At 40.3% G+C, this 22,226-nt stretch overlaps 1 protein-coding gene across 5 annotated transcripts in view; it reads right to left on the bottom strand.

Annotated features, from left to right (window-relative positions):
- The window catches only part of RASGRP3 (RAS guanyl releasing protein 3), a 102,871-nt gene that overhangs the window by 16,342 nt on the left and 64,303 nt on the right, over nucleotides 1-22,226 (bottom strand). For 3 of the 5 annotated variants that reach the window (XM_032653556.1, XM_032653557.1, XM_032653555.1), the window contains exons 4-12: nucleotides 21,802-21,904; nucleotides 19,946-20,008; nucleotides 19,270-19,401; nucleotides 17,687-17,834; nucleotides 16,053-16,226; nucleotides 15,552-15,668; nucleotides 13,297-13,572; nucleotides 6,033-6,110; nucleotides 2,516-2,632 (exon numbers count right to left, since the gene is read on the bottom strand). In XM_032653556.1, coding sequence (XP_032509447.1) covers nucleotides 2,516-2,632; nucleotides 6,033-6,110; nucleotides 13,297-13,572; nucleotides 15,552-15,668; nucleotides 16,053-16,226; nucleotides 17,687-17,834; nucleotides 19,270-19,401; nucleotides 19,946-20,008; nucleotides 21,802-21,904 — 1,208 coding nt within the window. Of the gene's footprint in view, nucleotides 1-2,515; nucleotides 2,633-6,032; nucleotides 6,111-13,296; nucleotides 13,573-15,551; nucleotides 15,669-16,052; nucleotides 16,227-17,686; nucleotides 17,835-19,165; nucleotides 19,198-19,269; nucleotides 19,402-19,945; nucleotides 20,009-21,801; nucleotides 21,905-22,226 lie in introns of those variants that run through there. The other 2 variants (XM_032653558.1, XM_032653559.1) reach the window with 2 other exon arrangements.

Here is a 22,226-nt window from a genome sequence, read left to right as displayed (position 1 = left end):
CAGATTACCCTTCCCCCTCCCCGTGTCCTCAAGTCCATCCTCTATGTCTGCGTCTTTATTCCTGTCCTGCCCCTAGGTTCTTCAGAACCGTATTTTTTTTTTTTTAGATTCCATATATATGTGTTAGCATATGGTATTTGTCTTTATCTTTCTGACTTCACTCCATATGACAGACTCTAGGTCCATCCACCTCCCTACAAATAACTCAATTTTGTTTCTTTTTATGGCTGAGTAATATTCCATTGTATATATGTGCCACATCTTCTTTATCCATTCATCTGTTGATGGACACTTAGGTTGCTTCCATGTCCTGGCTTTCGTAAATAGAGCTGCAACGAACATTGTGGTACATGACTCTTTTTGAATTATGGTTTTCTCAGGATATATGCCCAGTAGTGGGATTGCTGGGTCGTATGGTAGTTCTATTTGTAGTTTTTTAAGGAACCTCCATACTGTTCTCCATAGTGGCTGTATCAATTTACACTCCCACCAACAGCGCAAGAGGGTTCCCTTTTCTCCACACCCTCTCCAGCATTTATTGTTTGTAGATATTTTGATGATGGCCATTCTGACTGGTGTGAGGTGATACCTCATTGTAGTTTTGATTTGCATTTCTCTAATGATTAGTGATGTTGAACATTCTTTCATGTGTTTGTTGGCAATTCCCCTGTGGTTTCTATTATATATTATCTGTATTGCCTTAGGGCACAACTGCTTCAGGAGTATTTTGGGAAGTAGGCAAAGTATAAATGAACAAATTACTTAATTAAAAATATGATTGTTTAGCACCCATTGCAAGTTTATCCATAAATAACTGAATTTTTTGCAAGTCTCACTATCAATGCTTATCCATAATCAAAATTGCTTAAAAATGAACTATTATGGAGTGCTTACGATTTATAGTTCAATACCCGTATTTATACTGAGAGAACAAGATTTTTTTGGAATAAAATTCATTATGGAAATTCAAATGAAACCCAGCCATTTATTCAATTAAATCAATAGTACTCAATCCAACCAAACTGGGCCAACCTTCCCCCATGAAACTGGAATTGGAGAAAAGAGGTAAGGTACAAAGGGGTGGGGGAGAAAGAGGCTCCTCGTGTGGAGCAAGGAAAGTCTGTCTGCAGAGAATGGAGTGAGCATTCAGAGAAAAGCAGAGGAGAGAGTAGAGGAAAAAATACTTCATTCATTTCCTGATTCTAGACCTTCCTGAGCTGCAACTCCATGCACCCAGATCCTTTGCCCACCTTCCCTGGCTCCAAGTTGGGTCTGTCACTACCACATCATCACATGGTCTCCACTGGACCTTATGGCTGTCTCATCCCCTTCCCTCACCCTTTCTAATCTCCCCTTCCTGACTCCCATGCCCCATGCAACTTTTCTTTCAGCACTTCATAGTTCCATGGATGATCCAAGATATAGAACATTCTTTTTCTGTAAACGTCCTTTCCCAGCAAAAAGCACATAACATCCCAAAGACTTGTTCCTATTGCATTTGAGGATGTACTAGTCCATGAAGGGAGATGTTTAATCAACAATCACAATTTCTAGTGTCTGAGATATTTCCATCTTTCCCACATTGGTGCATCTACTCTTTTTTTGTTGTTTTTAATATGGAAAATTCTGACGCAATCTTGCCCTTCATTAAGTGATGTTTCTGACCTAAATGCTGTTGCGCTGCGGTGTCACAGACCCCCAAATATATACAGCTGGAGAAACTACTCAACTTACAGTATTTTTTCCTACCCTCATGTAACCAATTTATCCAGCATTTTATGGTGACCCATGTGGGTTTTTTTTTTTATAAACTTATTTATTTATTTACTTATTCTTGGCTCCATTGGTTCTTTGTTGCTGCCTGAGGGCTTTTTCTAGTTGTGGTGAGCAGGGGCTACTCTTTGTTGCGGTGCATGGGCTTCTCATTGGGTGGCTTCTCTTATCGTGGAGCATGGACTCTAGGTACGTGGGCCTCAGTAGTTATGGCATGTGGGCTTCAGTAGTTGTGGCACGCAGGCTCAGTAGTTGTGGCTTGTGGGCTCTAGAGCATAGGCTCAGTAGTTGTGGCGCACGGGCTTAGTTGCTCAGCGACCTTCCTGGACCAGGGCTCAAACCCGTATCCCCTGAATTGACAGGCAGATTCTTAACCACTGCACCACCAGGGAAGCCCCCCATGTGGGTTTTAATGAGTAGATTCTAATCCTCAAACAGTCCCTTGGGTTGCAGGGACAATGACAGAAGTGTCAAATGCCTGGGGAAGTGAGGGGTTCTAAGTAGCTGAGAGTATTTGGGCAAGTGAGAACTGACAGACAGGAAGGGGAAAGGGGGACTTCCTGGGAGGTTCTTCCCCAGAAGCCAGTGCCAGGTAGAGCTAAGTGTCTGCTGAATTGCTCTTACTTGCTAGAGGGCTGTTTTCATGGACTCCATCTGATTCCTGGGCAACCCGAGAATATTCTGGAAAGAGAAAGGGGCCTCCTTTTAACTGCTCACATTTAACTGTCCCTCAACCACTTACCTCAACTAATTTCCTTATGTGCTTGTTGATGACTGTAGGATCTGGCTTTGGCATCACGCCTGAGGCCCACTCCAGGGGCACCACGGGCTTGGTGGGCGTCGTAGGGGAGGTAGGCTGCTGACAGAAAACACACACATTTTTCAACTTTATCTGGGGTCTCGAGCAATTTGGACCAGGGACACTGAGAAAGCCATATAAGTTTTGCATATTAATATCAGTAAAAACTTCTGTTTATGTAGTACTTAAATATTTTGAAAACATCAGTGAAAATTTTGTTAATGCAATATTTTGTCTGTAGAATCTAATCTGTAACTAAATACATAGTTTGTTTAACAGCAGCCTAGATTGTATTATTTTAGGTGGAAAAAAATATTGCTCTCCCAGCTCACCCAAAAATCCTATCCAAGTTCCCCAGATACTACTAAAACACCCTTAAACATCTCTGTAACAATCCATACAATTTTTTGCTTGTATAATACAAAGCACATAAAACACCAGTTATCTAATTCTTTAATAGTCAGTGCTAGTGATAAATTAGGTGTGTGCAGCAAGTGGCCAGCAGTGCACAGCCAAGTTTATGTCATCTTACCAGCATCTCTCAATATGCTTAATCAGTTCTTGACGGTTTGGCTAATCATTAGCTCTCTCGAGCCCCGCTTTGGTGAACTTGTTTCCTCCACAGGTTCTTCCACATTCGTGCAAGATATTTTCACTTAATAATGTGGAGAAGATGGTAGCAATAATGTATAACTCGCTTACACAACACAAGTGTGAAACACAATCCTATTGGGAGCCAAGAGTGCTGTGCACTTCGTATCCTTTTCCTAGGGATCTCATATGATGAAATATTTTTGCTGGTGCATGCATACAAACCTGTATTCGCAGGTTGTTTTTAAATTTGATACCAAGTTGGGGATAACCATTTTTGCAAGAGGAGGTGAGGCATAACTGTACGGATTTAAGCCTCTACCAATGTTGTGAGGTGGGTGCTGCTGTGAGCTACAAACAGGACAAAAAATTATCTGCCATCTGAATATGGTCACTCTCACACAGTTTCTCTCTCACACACACACACATGCACACACACACATGTGCTCACACATCTCGGCTCTTTCGGTAAAGCCTTTCATCTTGTTGATATAATAAAGGATTAAACCCTTGGTTCCCAAACTATACAGCAAGGCACACCCCTCCTCTGGAGCGCTGCGATGAACTCAGAGGGTTACCAAAAGATATTTCAAACTTCCGAGGGAAATACAGCAATATTCAATATTTGTCAATAGCACACGAACTACCAGCTTGAAATAGTTCGCAATTCACCCATCAGCTCGTGCCACATTTCTATCAATGATATCATGTCCTTGAGAAGCAAAAAATCAATGTGGAACAAGCAATAAAGGTGACAGTATCCAATCTGATTCCAAGATTTAAGAAATTGTACCATGCCCAACAGGCACACATATCCATTAGTAATTGTGGTTATTTAAGAATGAAATTAAAATGTTATTTTTTTCAATCTGTGTGTATTATTTTTTCAGGCAGGTAATAAGCCATTAGAACATCAATGTTTATACATATTTAGTTGCTTGGACCTAACTATTCTATAAGTGGAACTGTTAGGTATTTCTTCTGACCTAGAGGTAGCATGAAAAAACTGAGACATGAATTAAAACACAAAAAATTATGAGGCACTAAGGGTGCCATGAACAGAATAAGGTTGAGAAGCTCTGGGACTAACTAGGTGAGGTTGGCCAGTGTTAACTGTAAGCACATTAAAGCTACAGGCTCTCAGGAATATAATCCTGACGGGAAATTGTTCTTAGTTACCAGTATGCGTTGAACACTAAATACAAAATAAGGTGACATTCCACTTAGAGAAGAGACAGAAAGGGATTGGGAAATGTGTTTGCATAGATTCATGGGATTTTAGCACTTGGAAGGGGCTTTGAAAGCTTCTGCTTTTACAAGAGGTAAAAAGACTTTTTTATGTTGGATGGAGAGGTCTCCTAAAATTGGTAAAACTTGATCCTGAAAATAAACCAAAGTAAATCTAAAAGGCACAAATCAGGCATGTGTGCTAAAATGGTCATTCTTACCCTGTTTCTGAACAAGGGGTGGTGGGAAAATAATGGGCAGCATCACGCTGTAGAAAAAGCACAGGCGGTGAAGGCAGACTCCTGAGACCAGTCCAAATTCTCCTACTGACTGGCTCTGTGGTCCGTGTAAGACACCTATGCTCACCAGACTCTGTTTCCTTAACAGAGTTAATGAGATAACATATATATTATGACCTGCCAGGCATCCAACAACCAACAGGTGGCAATTAAGGTGCCTAGTTATAGGTAAAGGAAGGCGTCAGGAGGTGGCAATGCTGTGTGTGCACGTACAGGACAGCTTCATCACACCAAAGCTATGGAATGAGGGAGGAGCTTACGAATTCCTTTTTTTCAGTAACATTACTTTTCTTTCTAGCTCTCTCTTCATCACGCGAACTTTGAAGAGTCTGGTCCTAACCCCTCCCTTTTCCTGTGCTGTATCTTCCCATATGGCTGCCTTCTGCAGTGTCCCCAAGAAATGGGCTTCTTGGGGCTGGCAGGGAGGGGAACATGGTGATGGACCACCACAGACATTATTTTAAGAACAGATGCTACCAGGTCAACTGACTCAGACTCAAGTTCATAGTCTCCCACCTGGCGTTTACTGTGAACAGCATTCACAGTCATTCTGCCTTTTTCAGTTCGATGGTTCAGAATGGTAGTAGGTATTAATAGATGGACAGACTTAGGCCCTAGGGTTGCTGGCAACATGCCACAGAACTCAACTGGTACGGAGGTAATGAATGAGACCTTCATAAGAAAACAGATCTCAGGATATAAGAAGCAGACAGAAATTTTTTTTTCAACATGCAAACCTCATCCTCATTGTAAATTTCATATTCACCCAGATATTTGTTTTTTTACTAGTGCAAAGCATATCTGAGCTACAGTCCACTTGCTAAGAGTAATGAGCAGTGTACATTCAGTAATTCAGTTTCTTCAACTCATTATATAATGTTTCTTTACTAAGAGTCAGCTATCAATTAAGTGAGACTCTATCCAATGTGATACTGAAATTCTGAGCTGGATGAATCATTAGTAGAGAAATTTGTGAATTATGATTAGGGTATTTAAAATTTATTAAATCTAATTTTATGTAGAATCAGTTTTTTAAAAAAAGCCTAGAATGGTCATTCAAATTATTGTTCCTTCTTTTTGGGGGGCGGGGCAGGTTCTCAGAGGGAACATGGAAGATCAACAATAAAACAGAGTAACTGGAAATGATGTTCTTCTTTGTTAGCTTCTAATGTGAAGAAATAATTATCTGTCAGGGCTAAGCTGTTCCATTGGTAAAATGGGAAGAATATAGATTTTTTAATTCTTCAATCTTTAGATCACAAAGCACTACTGTAATGGTCAATTATTGTAAATATAAAATAATGGTGTTTGTCACTGAACCTGAGAGAGAAAACACTACTCACCGATTTAGAATTTCTAGGCTCCAGCACCAGTGATAGTTTGTAAATATCATCTTCTGTGTGATAGAGGTCCAGAGAAAGCTACAACAAATTAGAAGGGATAAATAAGGATGTTGAATCATTTATTTACTTATTTACATTACTGAAATTTTTCCAAACTGAATGCTTAAGCTCAATGTCCAATAACTTGAGTGAATATAGAACATTAAAAAGATAGCATGCAGAGGTGGAAAATGAAATTTTTTTTAAAGAAGTTTTAATATTTTATTTTTTGGCCACGCAGGATGTGGGATCTTAGTTCCCCAATCAAGGAGTAAACCCATGCCCCCTGCACTGGAAGCGCGGAGTCTTAACTACCGGGCCGCCAGGGAAGTCCCGGAAAACGAAATTTTAAAAAGAAAAAAGTTAAACCTAGTGTGGTCATCAGCATCAACAAGAACCATTGACTCAATTTTTCTTTTTTTTTCTTTTTTTTTTCGGTACGCGGGCCTCTCACTGTTGTGGCCTCTCCCATTGCGGAGCACACGCACCAGACGCTCAGGCTCAGCGGCCATGGCTCACAGGCCCAGCCGCTCCGCGGCATGTGGGATTTTCCCGGACCAGGGCACGAACCCATGTCCCCTGCATCGGCAGGCGGACTCTCAACCACTGCGCCACCAGGGAAGCCCTCAATTTTTCTTGATAATTATTGAGTAGCTCCTAAGCACCAAGCACTGAGCTGGAGATAAGGGATCCTTGATGTTATAGGCTAGGACCGGGGACAAGTGTATAAAATAAGACTTGGAAATGGAATAAATGGTGTCTTGGAGGTTTGACTAAAGAACTGCAGAAATGAAGGAGCAATTAATAGGTTTCTATTATTTCAGGGCATTGTGCTAAGTTCTGGTGACATAAAATGGTATAAAATCATTCCTGCCCTCAAGGGCCAGACACTTTATTTGACTAAATAGGACCTGAACACAAAAAGATATATTCACATCAACAAAAGGCAACACATGCTGAATGTGAAGGAAGTTGCCCCGCTCTAAGTGCTATAGGAATTTTTCAGGGAGGCAGCGTGTAAAGCATGAGGGAGAGGTTTTGGAGACCAGTGGGTTTGAGTTCAAATTCTGAGCCTGCCACTGGTTAGCTCTGTGGCCTTGAGCCAGTTATTTCCTCTCTGACACTCAGTTTCCACTTCTGTAAAATGGAAATGATCACAAAAGTCCCTATCTAATTGGATTTTTATCAGGATCAAATGAAATAATGCATGTAAAGTATTTCACACAGGACCTAGTACACAGTGAAATCTCAGGAAATGTAATCTGGTGTTGTTGATGTTATTGTTATTATTATAGCTGTTACAACTACTCTTATTATTATGTGTGGGGGCCACTGAGGACAGAAATGATCAGGATGGATTCACAGAGGAACTTGTGAACTGGGACCTAACTGGGAGGACTTGGAGAAATAAAGACAGAGAGAAAGATTAGGGTAGGCAAGGATAAGAATGTAAATGAAGATTAAACTGCGTGGATAAAATCTGCAAAACCTTAAAATGCATGGTCCCACTTACCTAAAACAGAAGTCATAAGATTTAAAATAAGCCTGGATAATTCCCACACGTGCCCTTCAATGTTAAGAACCTGATGAATCATACCATTTTATCAACAGGGAAGAGAACCAGGTGCCCTGTCCTTTCTCTGACCATTTTAAGCATGAAAATTTTCCTTTGACATATTTTGTCTAAAGATAAAGTCTTAATGTGAAAGGCTTTATTCCATTTCCAAGTCTTATTTTATACACCTGTCCCTGGTCCTAGCCTGTAACATCAAGGATCCCTTTATCTCCAGCTCAGTGCCTGGTGCTTAGGAGCAAGAGAAAACTCAGAGGCACAGGATGTCTTTCAAGGATTTATCTTGCTGTTCTATCTCATTTTTTAAAAAAAGAAACTGGCATTATAAACTGTCATTTTTGCATCATTCATTCAACAAATATTTATTGGTCACCTAATATATGGCGGGGACCATTGTAGTCACTATTCTAGCTACTAAATACAGCAGTTAAATTAAGGATTTCATATATCTGGTCATGTATTGCATTATCTAGACTTTGTCATCTAAAGGTTTTTTTAAGCATAATAAAATTGACGTTACTATAAAATTGCCCCAGTATCATTTCAGATCATGAAAATCATGCTCACAAAGAATGCACACTGTATCCACCTTCCTCTGAACATCAGTCACTTCTACCTCCAGGGGCCCTGCCTTTTTTCAGGAGAGGAACTGTCCGCATGTCACAAAACAAATGCTTTGAGGAACCAGCTCACCATATAAAAGAGTGAAGGGAGATGTATGAAAGGGATATTGTGATAGAGACATTGGTATAACAATGTATTTGGTAAAAGAGTTTTGCAGATATGATTAACTTGGGGATCTCTCCTCATAGTTCAACAATAAGAAAAATTTGTGCTGATAAGTGGAATTTGACACTGGATCTCTGGGTTAGGGAAGCAATAGGGGAAGGTGTGATCACTGATGAATGGGAGATAGCCACTACTCATCTAAGGCAAATTGTTGTCAGTTTGATGACAATTGCCACATCTAATTTGTCAAGAGAAGTCAGAAATCTAGAGTTTTATATAAAATATCCTCATTTTTAAGCACTGGCAACTAATAACAAATTTTTTTTTATGATTCCATGTGGGCCAAATAAAACACATCTGCCATGGGCAGTTGCCCACTGTTTTGTAAATTCCACAACAGAAGACTCTACTGGTCTCTAAGCTTCATGAAAGGAGACAGTACCTTTGTAATTCCACCTCCATAATCCCAGTCCTAGTTTGCTACCTTGCACTGTGAATGTGACATAGACAGAAAACTGACTGACTTCTTCCTTTTGATGTCCTGTTGTCAGGAGTTAATCCGGGCTTTGATGAGTATGTTCCTGTCCTCCTGACTCTTCCTCTGATGACAGCACTGGCATCTGCCGGAAAGGAGATGCCAGCAGTGCAAGAACATCCAACCAGAAACCCAAATAAGCCACACACTAAATAGGGGAGATGCTCTTTCAAAAGACACAGAACATCCCTGAGTATTTTCATATGTCACAGGGACAGATATCTGACTCTATGATGGAAATATTTTTGTTTTCTCCCAATGTTTGCTCTCCATTTATTAGTGGTCGTATGAACCTAGGCAAGTCATTAACCTTCTTGAGTCTGTCTCTTGATCTGTAAAATGGGAATCATCAATAATAGCTCCCTCCCAGGATTGTTGTGAGGATTAAATGAGCTAATGGTGTCCAATGGGATTTGTTCAGAGGGCCACACAGATGGAAACTGCAGGGTTTGGCTCCCAATCAGTGCAGCAGCCAAATGCCACTGTCCTCATCCACGAGTGCAGAGCCGCCTTCTGGGTTAACTCTAGCCATCTTTCTGCTTTCCAAGCCGTGATCCTATTTGCTTTCTCGGATCTCCTCTGGGCCTTACGGCCCTGCACAAAGTGATCTGTTCTACTTTTAAATAATATAGGCAGCTTGTCAATGGGGTTTCAAAAATATTTATTTGTGTCTAACATATTTTAAGCTTGTTTGTTTCTAAAAAATGTTCTGAGTCACTGTTTCAGGTTGTTGCTTTTACATCCAAGCCTATCAGCAAAGATGGCTGTGGATTAAGTCTGCACCTCAGGACCGACATTGTCTTGACTGGAGAATTGTAAAATAACACACACTTGGCCATCAAACTATCTCCATTCACCATTTTTGCAATTCTTCCTCTTCCTCCTCCTCTTCTTCTTTCTTCTTCTTCTTCTTCGATTGTAAAAATACAGGGGCTTTCCAGTAATTTGCATATACTCAGAATGGTAAATGTAACTGATAGATCTAAAAATACTATGAAAAAAATCAGACTATTTCGTATACCATGAAACAAGAAGCATCAGTTTAAAAGCTCCTGGTTACATGAATTGGGATCACAGTGGAAAATGTCTTCTCCAGATCTTCCCTAAAAAGGGGAACAATCCAAATCCCAACAGTTTGGCAGTGTGGTCCTCTTTCCTTCATGTGCCAGTACTGTTCAGGGGGCTCAGATTACAATGATAAAAATGGCAAACATAGTCCCTGCTCGCATAGATTTCATTTTGTAATTAACTCTTTCTTTACACACCCATGAAGAGGGAGAGAGATTATTTAATTTTCACAGATGCAAAATAAAGTAAATGTCAACAATATTCCCACATTACAGAGTAAATGTCCATCAGAGAGAAGAGAGAGAGAGAGAGCCACAAACTGGGATTCAGAAGTTGGCTATTTGCAAGCCTTTTGTCCGTTATGAATCGCAGCTTCTTCATTTCTAAAATAGGAAGGGGCAGGGGTGATGTTACACCCTCTGACCTGCCCAGGCTACATCACAGGGTATGTGTGAGAATCTACTGAGGAAATGTATGTGAAAAGTGCTGTGAAAACTGTAATCAACTATTACAGAAAGTTCAAGCATTGCTATACAGCCTACTGCACAGAGCATGCATTTAGTAATTGTTCATTAACTTAAGAGTTCTCATTTTCTTTCTTCCAGGGCTCTCAATCATATATCAGCTTCCTCACCTGGGACCATGTTTAGAAGCAGTCACTTCAGGCAGAAACTTGACCTAGAGTCTTGGAGCAAAAAGAATCACCCCTTCAATGCTGTGCTTAATAAGAACGACCTCACATGCATTTGGGCAGCTGCAGTCAACGTATGGTTCTAATCTCAACGTGTATGTGGTTCATGAAATGCTCACTGGGCTCCAGTGAACACCTCCTGGGAGTCTCCTCCATCCTCATTCTGAGGAGATTAATCTGCCTAGGGCCAGGAAGAATGAATGCACCGAACTTTCTCCTTGGTTGTGGGGAGAGAGGAGGGCTTTTGGCTTTAAATAGAAACTGGCTTGACCATTGTGCTCATCTGTGGAACTGTGCTATCCTGATGAGCCACTGGGCCGGAACCACAGAATTAAGTTGACACTTGGTTCCTTAGTCCCAAGGCTCCACCATTCCTTACATCTAGCACCACAGAAGTTTAGAGCTGGATGAGATCTTACAAATGAGCACAAAACCCTTTAGGAAAAATCCAAAGTCAAGACTAGTTAGCAAGGAGACAAAGCTAAGTAACTGCAGAGGCAGGACAAAAAGTTATGTCTCCCATCTGAGACTCTTGCCACTATGTTACACTATACTATACAATGCTGCTGTGACTAAATATGGTGCTTGGTGGCTTCTAAATTTTCCTTCAATTCCTGAGAGAGAGAGAGAGAGAGAGAGAGAGAGAGAGAGAGAGAGATACACAGAGAGACTGAGAGATTGAGTCTTTTTCTTTTTTCTTTCGTTTCCAGCAAAAATGAATTATTTCTTAGCTTTTACTTCTGGAGTTCAGATTTTCCATCTGCAGCCCCAAAATTTCATTCCAAATCCTTTAGTATTTCTCAAATATCTGTCCTGATGTTGCCTGCTGCATTACAATTCAAATTTCTTTTCCCTACTCCATCATTATTTTTTATCCAGATGAGGAATTGCCCAGCATAGGCAGCTGCTCATGAAGTTCTCCCCCAGCTCGTGGAGGCAGCCTGAGCACAGACACTTGGAGCCTAGGCTACCCCCTGAGACTGGTCTTCAGACATCACCTGTGGCTGTGGGGTTACAGTCTGATTGGGGCTGTAACTCTGGTCACTTATTCATGGAAACAGATTTACATGGCAAATGGTTAATAAAGGCAGCTGCCTGGATTTTTGTGAGGTTCCCCCACCCTAATAGAGAATGTCTGGGTGTTTACTATTTGTTACACAAACTCAACCCCAAGAGATTTGTGCTTCTGTGTGTTGGCCACTTCTGCTTTATACTAAGAATGCAGCTACCATTATTGCCTACACCTAGGGGTTCTCTTCTTTGGTAAACAATTCTGTGTTCTAGGAACAGTTTGTGAGAAGGTCTAGGAACTGCACTCTTATCCCAATGCAGCAGTCCTAGAGGATTTAGCTCTTTGGAGTTCCAGAGGGTTTCTTGTTTTCATTCCCCATGGCCACTGGAGGAAAGTAGTCAATTCGGTGTTGCAGCCAAGTTTCAGATGCTACAGTGTCATAAACCCAAACAAGGAAGTTGCTCCTCCACTTGTTTAAGCAAGGGTGAGAGAATTTGCTTATGCCTCTTTCCCCCTGACAAAGAAGCAGCCAATGGGAAATGTTCTCTGCTACACACCTGTGTGTCTAAAAGTGCTAGGACCTAGAGACCAGCTAATGGTGTGTGCCACCAAGGCCAAAACGTATGAGCAGTAGGTCAATTTCTTCCAACCCACTCCCAAATACAGCACCCAGTTCATCTGCTGAGCTCCTAAATATGCCAGGTATTGGGTGGGCCAAAAAGTTCTTTCAGGTTTTTCCGTTAAGATGTTATGCAATACTGTGAGAGGTGCTGGGGACGGGCGATGTATAAGGCAGGTAAATCGAAAAAAAATCTAATGTCAAGTGATACCTCCTATAGATAAAAAAGTACAAGGTACAAGGGCAACACATGTGACAGATGCCTTACTGCTTTGGAAGGAAACAGAGAATGCTCCAGAAAGATAGAGGCTTTTGAATTTAAGCTAGTCATGGTGGGGTTGGGGGGTGGGTAAGGAAGGAATTTTCCAAGAAAATGCAAAGCCAGAAAGTAGAAGGCAGCAATTTGTGGTGGAAAGTATAAGTCCCACATTCCTCAAAGGCAGGTGTGATGCGGGATCAGGTGATGACAAACGAGGAGAAACTGATAGTCAGAAAACAAGTCGTGAAGGGCTCCAGTGGCAGCCTGGGAACTGTATCTGGTGGTTTGGGGAGGTTGGTGGGGGTCACGGGGAGGGAGATCTCAGAGCAGGTCCCCGAATTACTCCAGGCTTCAACTACAGCAGTGCAGTGAGGATCAAGAGAAGCCGATGAGTTGAGGGCATATAGAAGGGGGTGATGAATTAGATGAGTGTGATGAGGCACTGAGGACAGGGCTGGAGGGCCTCTCTAAGAATTGCAGAAGCCAGAGCCGTGGAGGCTGAGACTGGGACCCTCAAAGCAAAGGGAACTTTCTTTGCTCGGAGATTGGTGTCTCAAGTCATTTGGGTTACAGGTGTGTTTCCCTCCCTTCATCCTTTGAGATTTCTTCCCATCTACTGACCCTGAATTCAACCCCTCCCCCACCCCCATTGTGAATTGCTGGCATGGATCTTCCTGCATACCCTGGGAAGTGAGGTGCAGGAGAGTTATTAGCACAAACTCCAGTCCGTTGGACTCACCGTGAGCAAGTTGATCAAATCCAGGTTGGGTTCCAAGTGGTGAGAGGCATTCTGCAGGGAGACCAGTTCACTCAAGGTAACGGAGAGCTGGTGCATTTTCACAATGTTCACTTTGTTCTCCTCCATCCAGTCTGGGAAAATGACATGGACTGCTATCAAGTCTTTCAAGTGGACGCCAAGGATTGGGATTTTGAAGCCATCACAGTCGGCAAAGGCCTTGCGGTAATTACAGTAATTGCCGTTGGAGGAGACCAGCTCTGTCATTTCATTCCAGTTCTGGGAACAGATGGAAAAGTAGTATTTTCAAACAGCCTTCCCTTCTGCCCACGCTCAGGCCCAACAGTGTGTGGCTAGGAAATTCCTCGCCTACTGAAAGAAGTATCAATTGCACCAACGTTGATGCAGGGAAATATTAACCAGGGAAAAGAAAGTTAGAAAAATGTACTAGGCTTGGCTATGAGTTGGACAGCCTGTTCCATTCTGCGTCAAAAGAGAAATAGCCCACACCTCTGCCTACCTACTAGGGGTGTTGAGATGTTAAATAGCATCATGTATATATAAGTATTTTGTAATTCATGGAAATATTACAATCCACAAATACAAGCATGTATTGTATTGAAGTATGTAGTATATTAAAATTTCCTAGTTGTTCCAAGAAAGTTGCATTCAAGATATAACTTGAAGGGGCCAGTATGGGGTAGGAACAGTCATACTGATGTGTGAGATAGCTGTGGTTTTGGACTCTGCCACTAACTAGGAGGGTGACCTTAAGCAAGTCACTTCACTTTTGGGGACCTCAGTTTTCTTTTCTGTAAGAAAGAGGAGTTCAAATAAATAATTTTTGAAGACATACTGGTGGTTGCAAGCTTCTATGAGCCTCCACTGAATTCTTATTCTTTACAACATTTAAAATATGTTTTGCTCTTTACTGGAAATTCATTACTAATCTAAAGGAAAATGAAACACATAATGAGCCCCATTATACTTGGAAAGGGTGCAGTGTTTGAGGTCACTCAGCAGTGCTTCTGTGGTTTATATTCTCCTGTTTATATGCACAAGCTATTGTTGGTTGCCTAACGGCAGCCATACCTTCCTAATAGACTCGTGTGTCTACTTTTGATCAGTCTACTCTTTCCCATGTGTCTCGGATGACGCTGTTTCCGTGCCCAGATCCAAGGATGGGTTCTGATCTACCATCTTCATAATTCCATCCCTCTGGTTTGTGATTGGTTCAGAAACACAGAGTTAAGCCAATCAGTACATTGTATCCCTCTGGATACTGTTATTGGCCCAGGGGTGGGCATGTGATTTGAGATGGTCCAATCTGTCTAAAAAAAGAAGGTCTTTTATTCCATGGGTGTGGAGCTGAATAGAGGTTTTCCCTATCTCCAACTTTCATAAACAAGAAAGCATAATTTTCCCGTTGCTGCAGACAGACCAATCAGGAGGGAAACCAATCCGATGAAAAACAAAAACTAAAACAAAAACCTCATACTCAGAGGAATACAGAGCGACTGAGCCAGAGCTCTGATCAGACCATGCCTGGACTTGGCCTTGCCTCTGGACTTTCAGGTATGTGAGACGATCCATTTCCTTATTGTTTAAGCAATTCCAAGATTTTTTTTTTTAACTTACAGCTGAAAGTGTCCTTACTGATATAACAAAGTACACGCTTACAAGGAAATCTTTTCATAAGGATGAAATGTTCTTTTTTGCTCAATAAGGAGAAATATTACTGTGGTCTGGAAATAAATATGGCAGAAAAAGTTCAGTTTGGGAAACAATCATTGCTTAATTTTTTTTTTTATCCCTGAAAACTGAGCTATAAATCTGAGGGCTTTCTATACAAAAGATTTCTTTCTGCCTCCCCTTCCTTTGTGTCTTCCACCGTGTTGAACACAGTACTATGAAGAGAGCAGGTGTTCAATGACTTCATTTGAGGACGGGACGGTAGGAATGATTTCTGTCATATTTGCCTTGTAACCCCCACGTATTTCACAATGCCTATCACATAGTAAGCACCAAACACATATTTTTTGAATATTTACAACTGCAATATGTTAACGGTGTTCAAAGCATTCCTATTAGGACACTTGTTGCCACCTCTAATCTGTTTTTCCAGGTGGTATGGCTGTAACCTCCTATTGTCTAAGAAGAAAACTTTCCCATGCTGAGTGACATTTGTTAGGATCATCCTACCCCCAAACAATTTACAAACGAACTTTCTACTTGGGTTATGATCTGATCCACTGTACCTTTGTAACTTCTGAAGAAAGATGAGAATGGGTCTCTTTGAGCCGGGAAATGGAACTATGACTAAGGCCTCCTACCACTGCCATCAGGGTGTTAAAATTTTTGAGCTGAAGGAGCTTCTGCAATAGAAAAGGTTAACTTCAATACTTTGTAACAATTTTTGAATTATTCTGACCTTTTTGAGGTACAAATGAAGTCCTACAATTTAACAACAAGGATGTAGGGAAAATAGTATCAATTCAAAATGAAGTACAAATGAAATCCACTAGAAAAATATATCAGTCATTACACAGAAAAATAGCTACATTAAATGCTTCCAAATATGGCCAATTAAAAGCAATCTTCTTGCATGAGAGAAGTATATTTGCTCATTAGACATTTATGGGTATTTTAATTGGCTTTTATATTGTGAACTCCAAATTTTTTCAATGACTTTTCTCAGTAGAGAGAATGAATATCTAGAATCCTTTGAGAATCCCAGTCTAATTAACAGACATACATACCTTGGCAACATTGATAAACTTTGTGATGACTTCTGCCCTTTGCTGAGGGGTTGGTTTGCTTAGAACCATCAACTGGACCCACTTAGAGATTCCATTAAATAAAGCAATAGATCTCTCCAAGGTTGGGTTATTCTCCAGGCAGCCATGGATGACATAGCTTTGGTAATCAGTGAACTAGTAAAGGAAGATTCAGAGACTCTGAATTATAATGGAGTCTTTGAAAAAATTATAAATTAGAATGTTGCATGGAAGGGGTGAGATAATGTTTCACAACAGCAAAACGATTTCTTTCATTTCACATTTATAATGGCATCTTACAAGTTTGAATATATCTGTATCTTTAACATGTTATTTTGCTGCATTTCACTCTTCCACACCCAGATGCACACTTATTACACACCACAGTGTTGATGGGAGGAGGAAGGGACAAGACTCAAAGTCATATTCCAGTGAGTCCAAAATTTGCTGGATCATAAGATCCACCTGGGGCATTTGCTAAAATACTGGTTTGGGGGAACATGTCAGACATAAAGGATCACTGTTCCAGAGGAATAACCTAAGAATCTCCATTTTTCACCCACTACTGGTGATTCCAATGGTCAGGCAAGTTCGAGATACAATGGCATACATCATTAAAGAAGAGGAAATGAATATAAATATTATAATTTCAAGTCAGAATAAGTTTGCAATGTGTTTTCAAGAAGAAAAGAGAAAAAACAGAAGTTGAGTAAGGCTGCTCTTTGGCAAAACTGACACATTTTCAGGAAGTCAGCATGGATGTCATCAGATACATATGAGCCTCCTACCATATAAACAGAGCAGGGGATTCCCTCTTATGGCCTGCCTGTGGGGAATCAAAAGGTCTTCTCCAAGTAGGGTTACTTAGTGAAAAGAATCAGTCTTTCAGAAATCCATACTTCTAACCTCATGTTCTTCTTTGCAAGCAATAACGTAATTCATTCTTTGGCATCTTGGAAAAGGAGGAGTGACTTCCCCAGAGCTTGGTTAGACAAATACAAAGGCTGTTTGTGAACCATTGTGGAAATATCATAACAAATGGATAGTGAGTAGGTGGCTAGGAAGAGATCACAGTCAGGGGGAAGAAAAGGGATGCAGAGGAGGAACTCTATCAAGACAGAATAGGAAAGAAAAATTTAATCCAGGATATCCATCCCTGAGAAAGAAACAACCTGATGTTGAGATTCTCCTGAAAGCTTACAATTCCTATTTTCAACCTATATCCATAATCAGGTATTTATACATATCCCAACCTAAATAAATATTTCTTCTCCCAAAATGAAGGGCCTAGCTAAACATGTTCACTTGGGAGAAGTCAACAGAGCTAAATAAACCTTGAATGGTTAAATCTCCACTGAATATTTAGAAAATCATGCTTTAATCCTATGAAAGGAGACATTGAAAATAGCAACAGAAATATAGCTCCTGAGCCATAAAATAAAGACAGGATAATATTTATCTTTGGTTAAAAGGGATTGTTCCTGTGAGTTAAGGGCACTTTTCCAGTGGAGCACAGTGACAGAGGCTGCCAACACTTCAGAGTATGAAAATGCAGCTCTTGGTAAAGTTGGCATGGTGGTTGTTATCCTTGGAAGAGTAAGTGTCCAGTTTCTTACTGAGATCCTTCTAAAAGATTTATGCTCCAGAAAAGTGAGGTGCTCAGCCAATTCAATGGGCTCCAGATGGTCAAAGAGCAGACAGGCTTTTCCCTTCTTGGATACTTTTTTCCTCTGTGTGACTCTTCTCATCCAGTCATAGGAAGGACTATAAAAGAAGAGTGAGTCTGGTCAATGTGCTGAAAGCTCATTTCACTCAATGGAAGTTATTAACCTACTGACTGTGTAACTCTTGGCCTGCCTCCAGGGGCTTGTGCAAAATACACGCCCAGTCCTTCATATTTGAAGAGAAAACCACTGACCCATTGCCAATAGAATATAAACTTCAAGTTGTTTTTCCATACAGGGTAGGTTTGCACTGATTCATCCAGAATCCCTTACTTGGTCTTTCCTGTGACCAGTAAGGTTTGGATCATGAGGGAGAGGTTAGGGCTAGGTATATAAATTTTGGAGTTTATCAATATATAGGTGGTGATGGAAACCATCAAAAAAAGCTGGTTCTCACACTTCAGCAACATATGGATTATTTGAAAAGCTTGTTATAAAGACAGAGACCTAGACCTCACTACCAGAGATTCTGATTTACTAGGAATGAATAATCTGAATAATCTGTATTTTTTAGTATAAACATTTATCAAACTCTTAGATGTCCCAGGCACCACTATAATCACAAGTATTAACTCATTAAATCTTCACAACAACTGTACCAGGTATTACTACTATTACTCCCATTTTATAGATGAGAAAATATAGGCACAGAGAGGTTAAAATTTTACCCAAGATCACACAGCTAGTAAGTAGAGGAGTCAGGCTGAATAATCCTTACTTTTAACAACATCCCTAATAACCCCTGGATCACTCACCATTGATCACTCTTGAAGAAGTATTCTAGGAAAAGAGACTAGAGTATGAATGCCTAGGACACAAGAGCACATATTTGCAATATGGCTAACCATACTTACAGGCCTAAAATAGTTTTGTCTACAAAGTTAGCTAGTCAATATAAAATGCTAGCCTAATTAGCACCAAGTTCCTAACCACTGAGCTAACGAGTTCATGGCACAACTACGGTCAACATTTGTACAGCCTCAGGCTGACCTCAGAGCATCTCAAACTTGAATGATCATATGAATCAGCTGGGGATCTTATTAAAATGCAGTTTCCAGTTCAGCAGGTTTAGGGTGGGGCCTGAGATTCTGCATTTCTGTTGAGCTCCCAGGTGATGCCAATGCTGCTGATCCACAGACCACACTATGAGTGGCAAGGGTATAGGAGACTAGATTCAGTAACCAAGTACTGAGCATCTATTATGTGCCAAATGCTTTCACATATTATCTCAGGTATTCATTGGATGCTCATAATACCCCATGAGAAAGTACAATCCCCATTTTACAAATACAGAAATTGAAGCTTGGAGAGAGAAACTCTGTCCAATGGGACTGTGCTCATTGCATCAAAGCTTTCCTCAGAGAAGCACACCTTGATTCTGAAATGGTATGGATGGAGGTCAAGTGGGGTCATCACTACCCCCTCCCTCAAACAGTGGGCTCATCTTGTTTGAAAGAAGCTTGTGCCACTCTTACATGCTGGATATGTCGATGAGGCTGACGTGTTTCTCATATCCTAGTTGACTAGCTACTTCCCGGAATTCCTCAGTCATACGGATCAAACCGAGGTCCAAATTAAACTCTGCGGGAAACTTCAGAATCCAGTACCTGAAAGGCATCAAGTATTTTTGACAACTGGAAGATTTCAAGCTAGACCTCTATGGAAACCATGGTATCATTTTACAGATTACATTTTACAATGCATCAAGACCACATGCCAAATTAGCAATCTCCCATCCCTCATCCATCACATTGAGTCTCCCTCTTCCCTCCTTTAATCAAGGACTCAAATCCACCACTCCCACCCTGAGCCTTTCTTTCTCTCTCTTCAGAACCACCGCTGAGAAGAAACCCTTATCCCAATTCATGGCAAGTAGGTGGGAATGTGTATGGTGAGGGAGTAGAAAAAAAATGAATGTACTCTAAGAGCTGCTTTCATTCCCTAATCACATTGACCACTGCTTGATCTACAGTCCAAAAGAAAGATGAATTCTACTCCCAGGAACAGAGAAGGGCCAGTTTTAATAAAATCAATAAAAGGGGGACTTGAGTCGATTCTATTGTCAGACTAGGTCTGTTGTATGGTGAAAAGGAAACTGTCAACAATCGCAGAACTAGAAACCACAAGACAATTAAATTCGTAAATATTTACCTCATGAAGTAACAGATCTTTAATCGAAATTCATCACAGCTTTCTCCACTGGCATTTCGATACGTACACTAGTTAAAGAAAAATCCTTGCACGTTGTTTCCTTTGCACAGACCTGCAGCTGTTTGATCAATTTAGATGAATTCCTAATAAGAGGGCCGTACTAGGAATATTAGGGTTATGTGTACCTTCAAATGGAGAGAAAAGTGTGTTCTGATGACATCAGTGCTAAATAATTGACACAATGTATTATTGCTCTGGGATGTATTGTTTTGGTCTGGAAGAGAAGCCATTTATAAAATTAGTTTTACCTTCCTGAGAAAGTACCAAGTGATGACTGTCAACTGTAATTACAAATATACTACCAACTATAGATGATTTAAAATCAATAGTACCTAAAAGTACCATTTTAGTCAAAAAGATTTTATATATAGGATTAATGCTTTATATAAGTACTCTAATTTCTTTAGTATTTGAAAATGTCATTTTTGGGTATATTAATACACATGTCGTGTTGTGATTTAGTTTCAAGTCTATTTAGTCATACTCTTTTTAACTAACATATATTGAGCTCCTGCTATATGCCAGGCACCATGGATATGCAGTGAGCAAGGAATCCAAAGAAATGTTAATGCATAGGCAGTTTCAACTTTCATACAATCTGTACTTTCAGATATTAAACTTTACTGTGTCTAAATATCCCTTTCTATTTGTGTTTCATATAGCAGCAGACATACTAATGATGAGGGTGCTGCTTGTGGGCACATTTTTGGACACTGTTTGGATCCTGAGGCGGGATGGACCAGACTGAGTCAGTTCCCTCCATCCTTCTCTATGTACTGCCCTTCAATAGTGGGACCTGTGGAATCCTTGGACCACTGGGTACTAGTATCTTGCTCACTTCCAGGAACCTCTGTTCAGGGTGAATGTCCCCTTATCTTCTCTAACATCCATGCATGTTGGAAGAAAGAAGTAGAAAGTGGAGGAAGCTTGAAGTAAGCAGATGGAAGCCACGCTGGCCCTAATAGTACTCAATGGACCCTCTCCCTCTGAGGCTCCCCTTGTCCTGCAAAGCTTCTCACTCATCTGCGGGACCCCTGGGCTTGCAGCCGGCAAAGACTGTAGGAACCAACATTAGTGGTTATATAATAAACATTAGATCTCGGGGAATAAAACCTCCGTATAAATGTGTGACTGTTTTGTAGCCATTTTCAGTCATTTGGCTTTTAACTACCTTTTAGGACTGTACCGTGTACAAAAGTGGTGGACTGCTAAAAGCCCTTATTATAGAATGGGATTTCTAACTATGGATTCTTTTTTTGCTTTTATATCAGAAGAAAATTTAAAATTAATATCAATTAACAAATTGTAATAAACCTGCTAGAATATTCCTTGTGTCTTGCCAGCAAGGGAAGTGTGAAATTTTAGGTGGTGTTTATGCCTGAGCCAGATCATATTATTTTGGCTGGCATTTCCATATGTCTAAACTGTATCCTCTAGGTCCACCATTCTGCATTCCTAAAAGGAATAAATTAGCTCTTGAATCAGTGTTAAATATTCTTTCATTATACTAACAGCAGAAATATTTAAGACAAGTTAGAAACATTCAGTCTACAGCTCCTGTTTCATTTTATATCTAGTGATTATTTCCAAGCAGAGTCAACACATCCAGATGGATAGTTAACTATTTGGTCAATCATCCAGATGTTTTGTCTAGACATGTATATATATTCACAAAACAGCTGGATAACCGACTGAAGACTTTATTCATCTTCATTTACTGGCTGTGGTTAGACACTCTATCTAAATGCAGAACTTGATTTATGATTGTAAAAATTACACAGTAGTTGAAAAGATATATGCAGAGAAGTTTTTCTGCCAACTCAGTGGAAGATAAATACCATCGGTGCATAAGTAGAACTATTCTTGGCAAATAACTATTATTCAGCTCTCCATTGTCATCTGTTAAAAAATAAAATAAAATGAGAGGTGAGGAGACGACAGTACATACTACTTTTCTCTTTTTCTAATATCAGTAGAGAAACATCAGGGTCAAAATTTTCTTGTAGACCCCATTATCATTTTCCTCCTACTTCTGCTGGTATTTCCTTGCAAATTAAGTGGGTAGGTCTCACCCTTCCTCTGATGTAAGGTTGCCAAATTTCACAAATAAAAATACATGACACAGTTAAATTTGAATTAAGTAAACCACAAATAATTTTTTAGTATATGTATGTCCCATGCACTATTTAGGACATACTTATACTAAAAATGTGGGTCATCT

Source organism: Phocoena sinus, chromosome 13 (assembly GCF_008692025.1).
Source record: "Phocoena sinus isolate mPhoSin1 chromosome 13, mPhoSin1.pri, whole genome shotgun sequence".
NCBI classification, from domain to species: domain Eukaryota; kingdom Metazoa; phylum Chordata; class Mammalia; order Artiodactyla; family Phocoenidae; genus Phocoena; species Phocoena sinus.
Note: the sequence above shows the minus strand (reverse complement) of the source record. Positions and strands in the feature narration are given on the sequence as shown.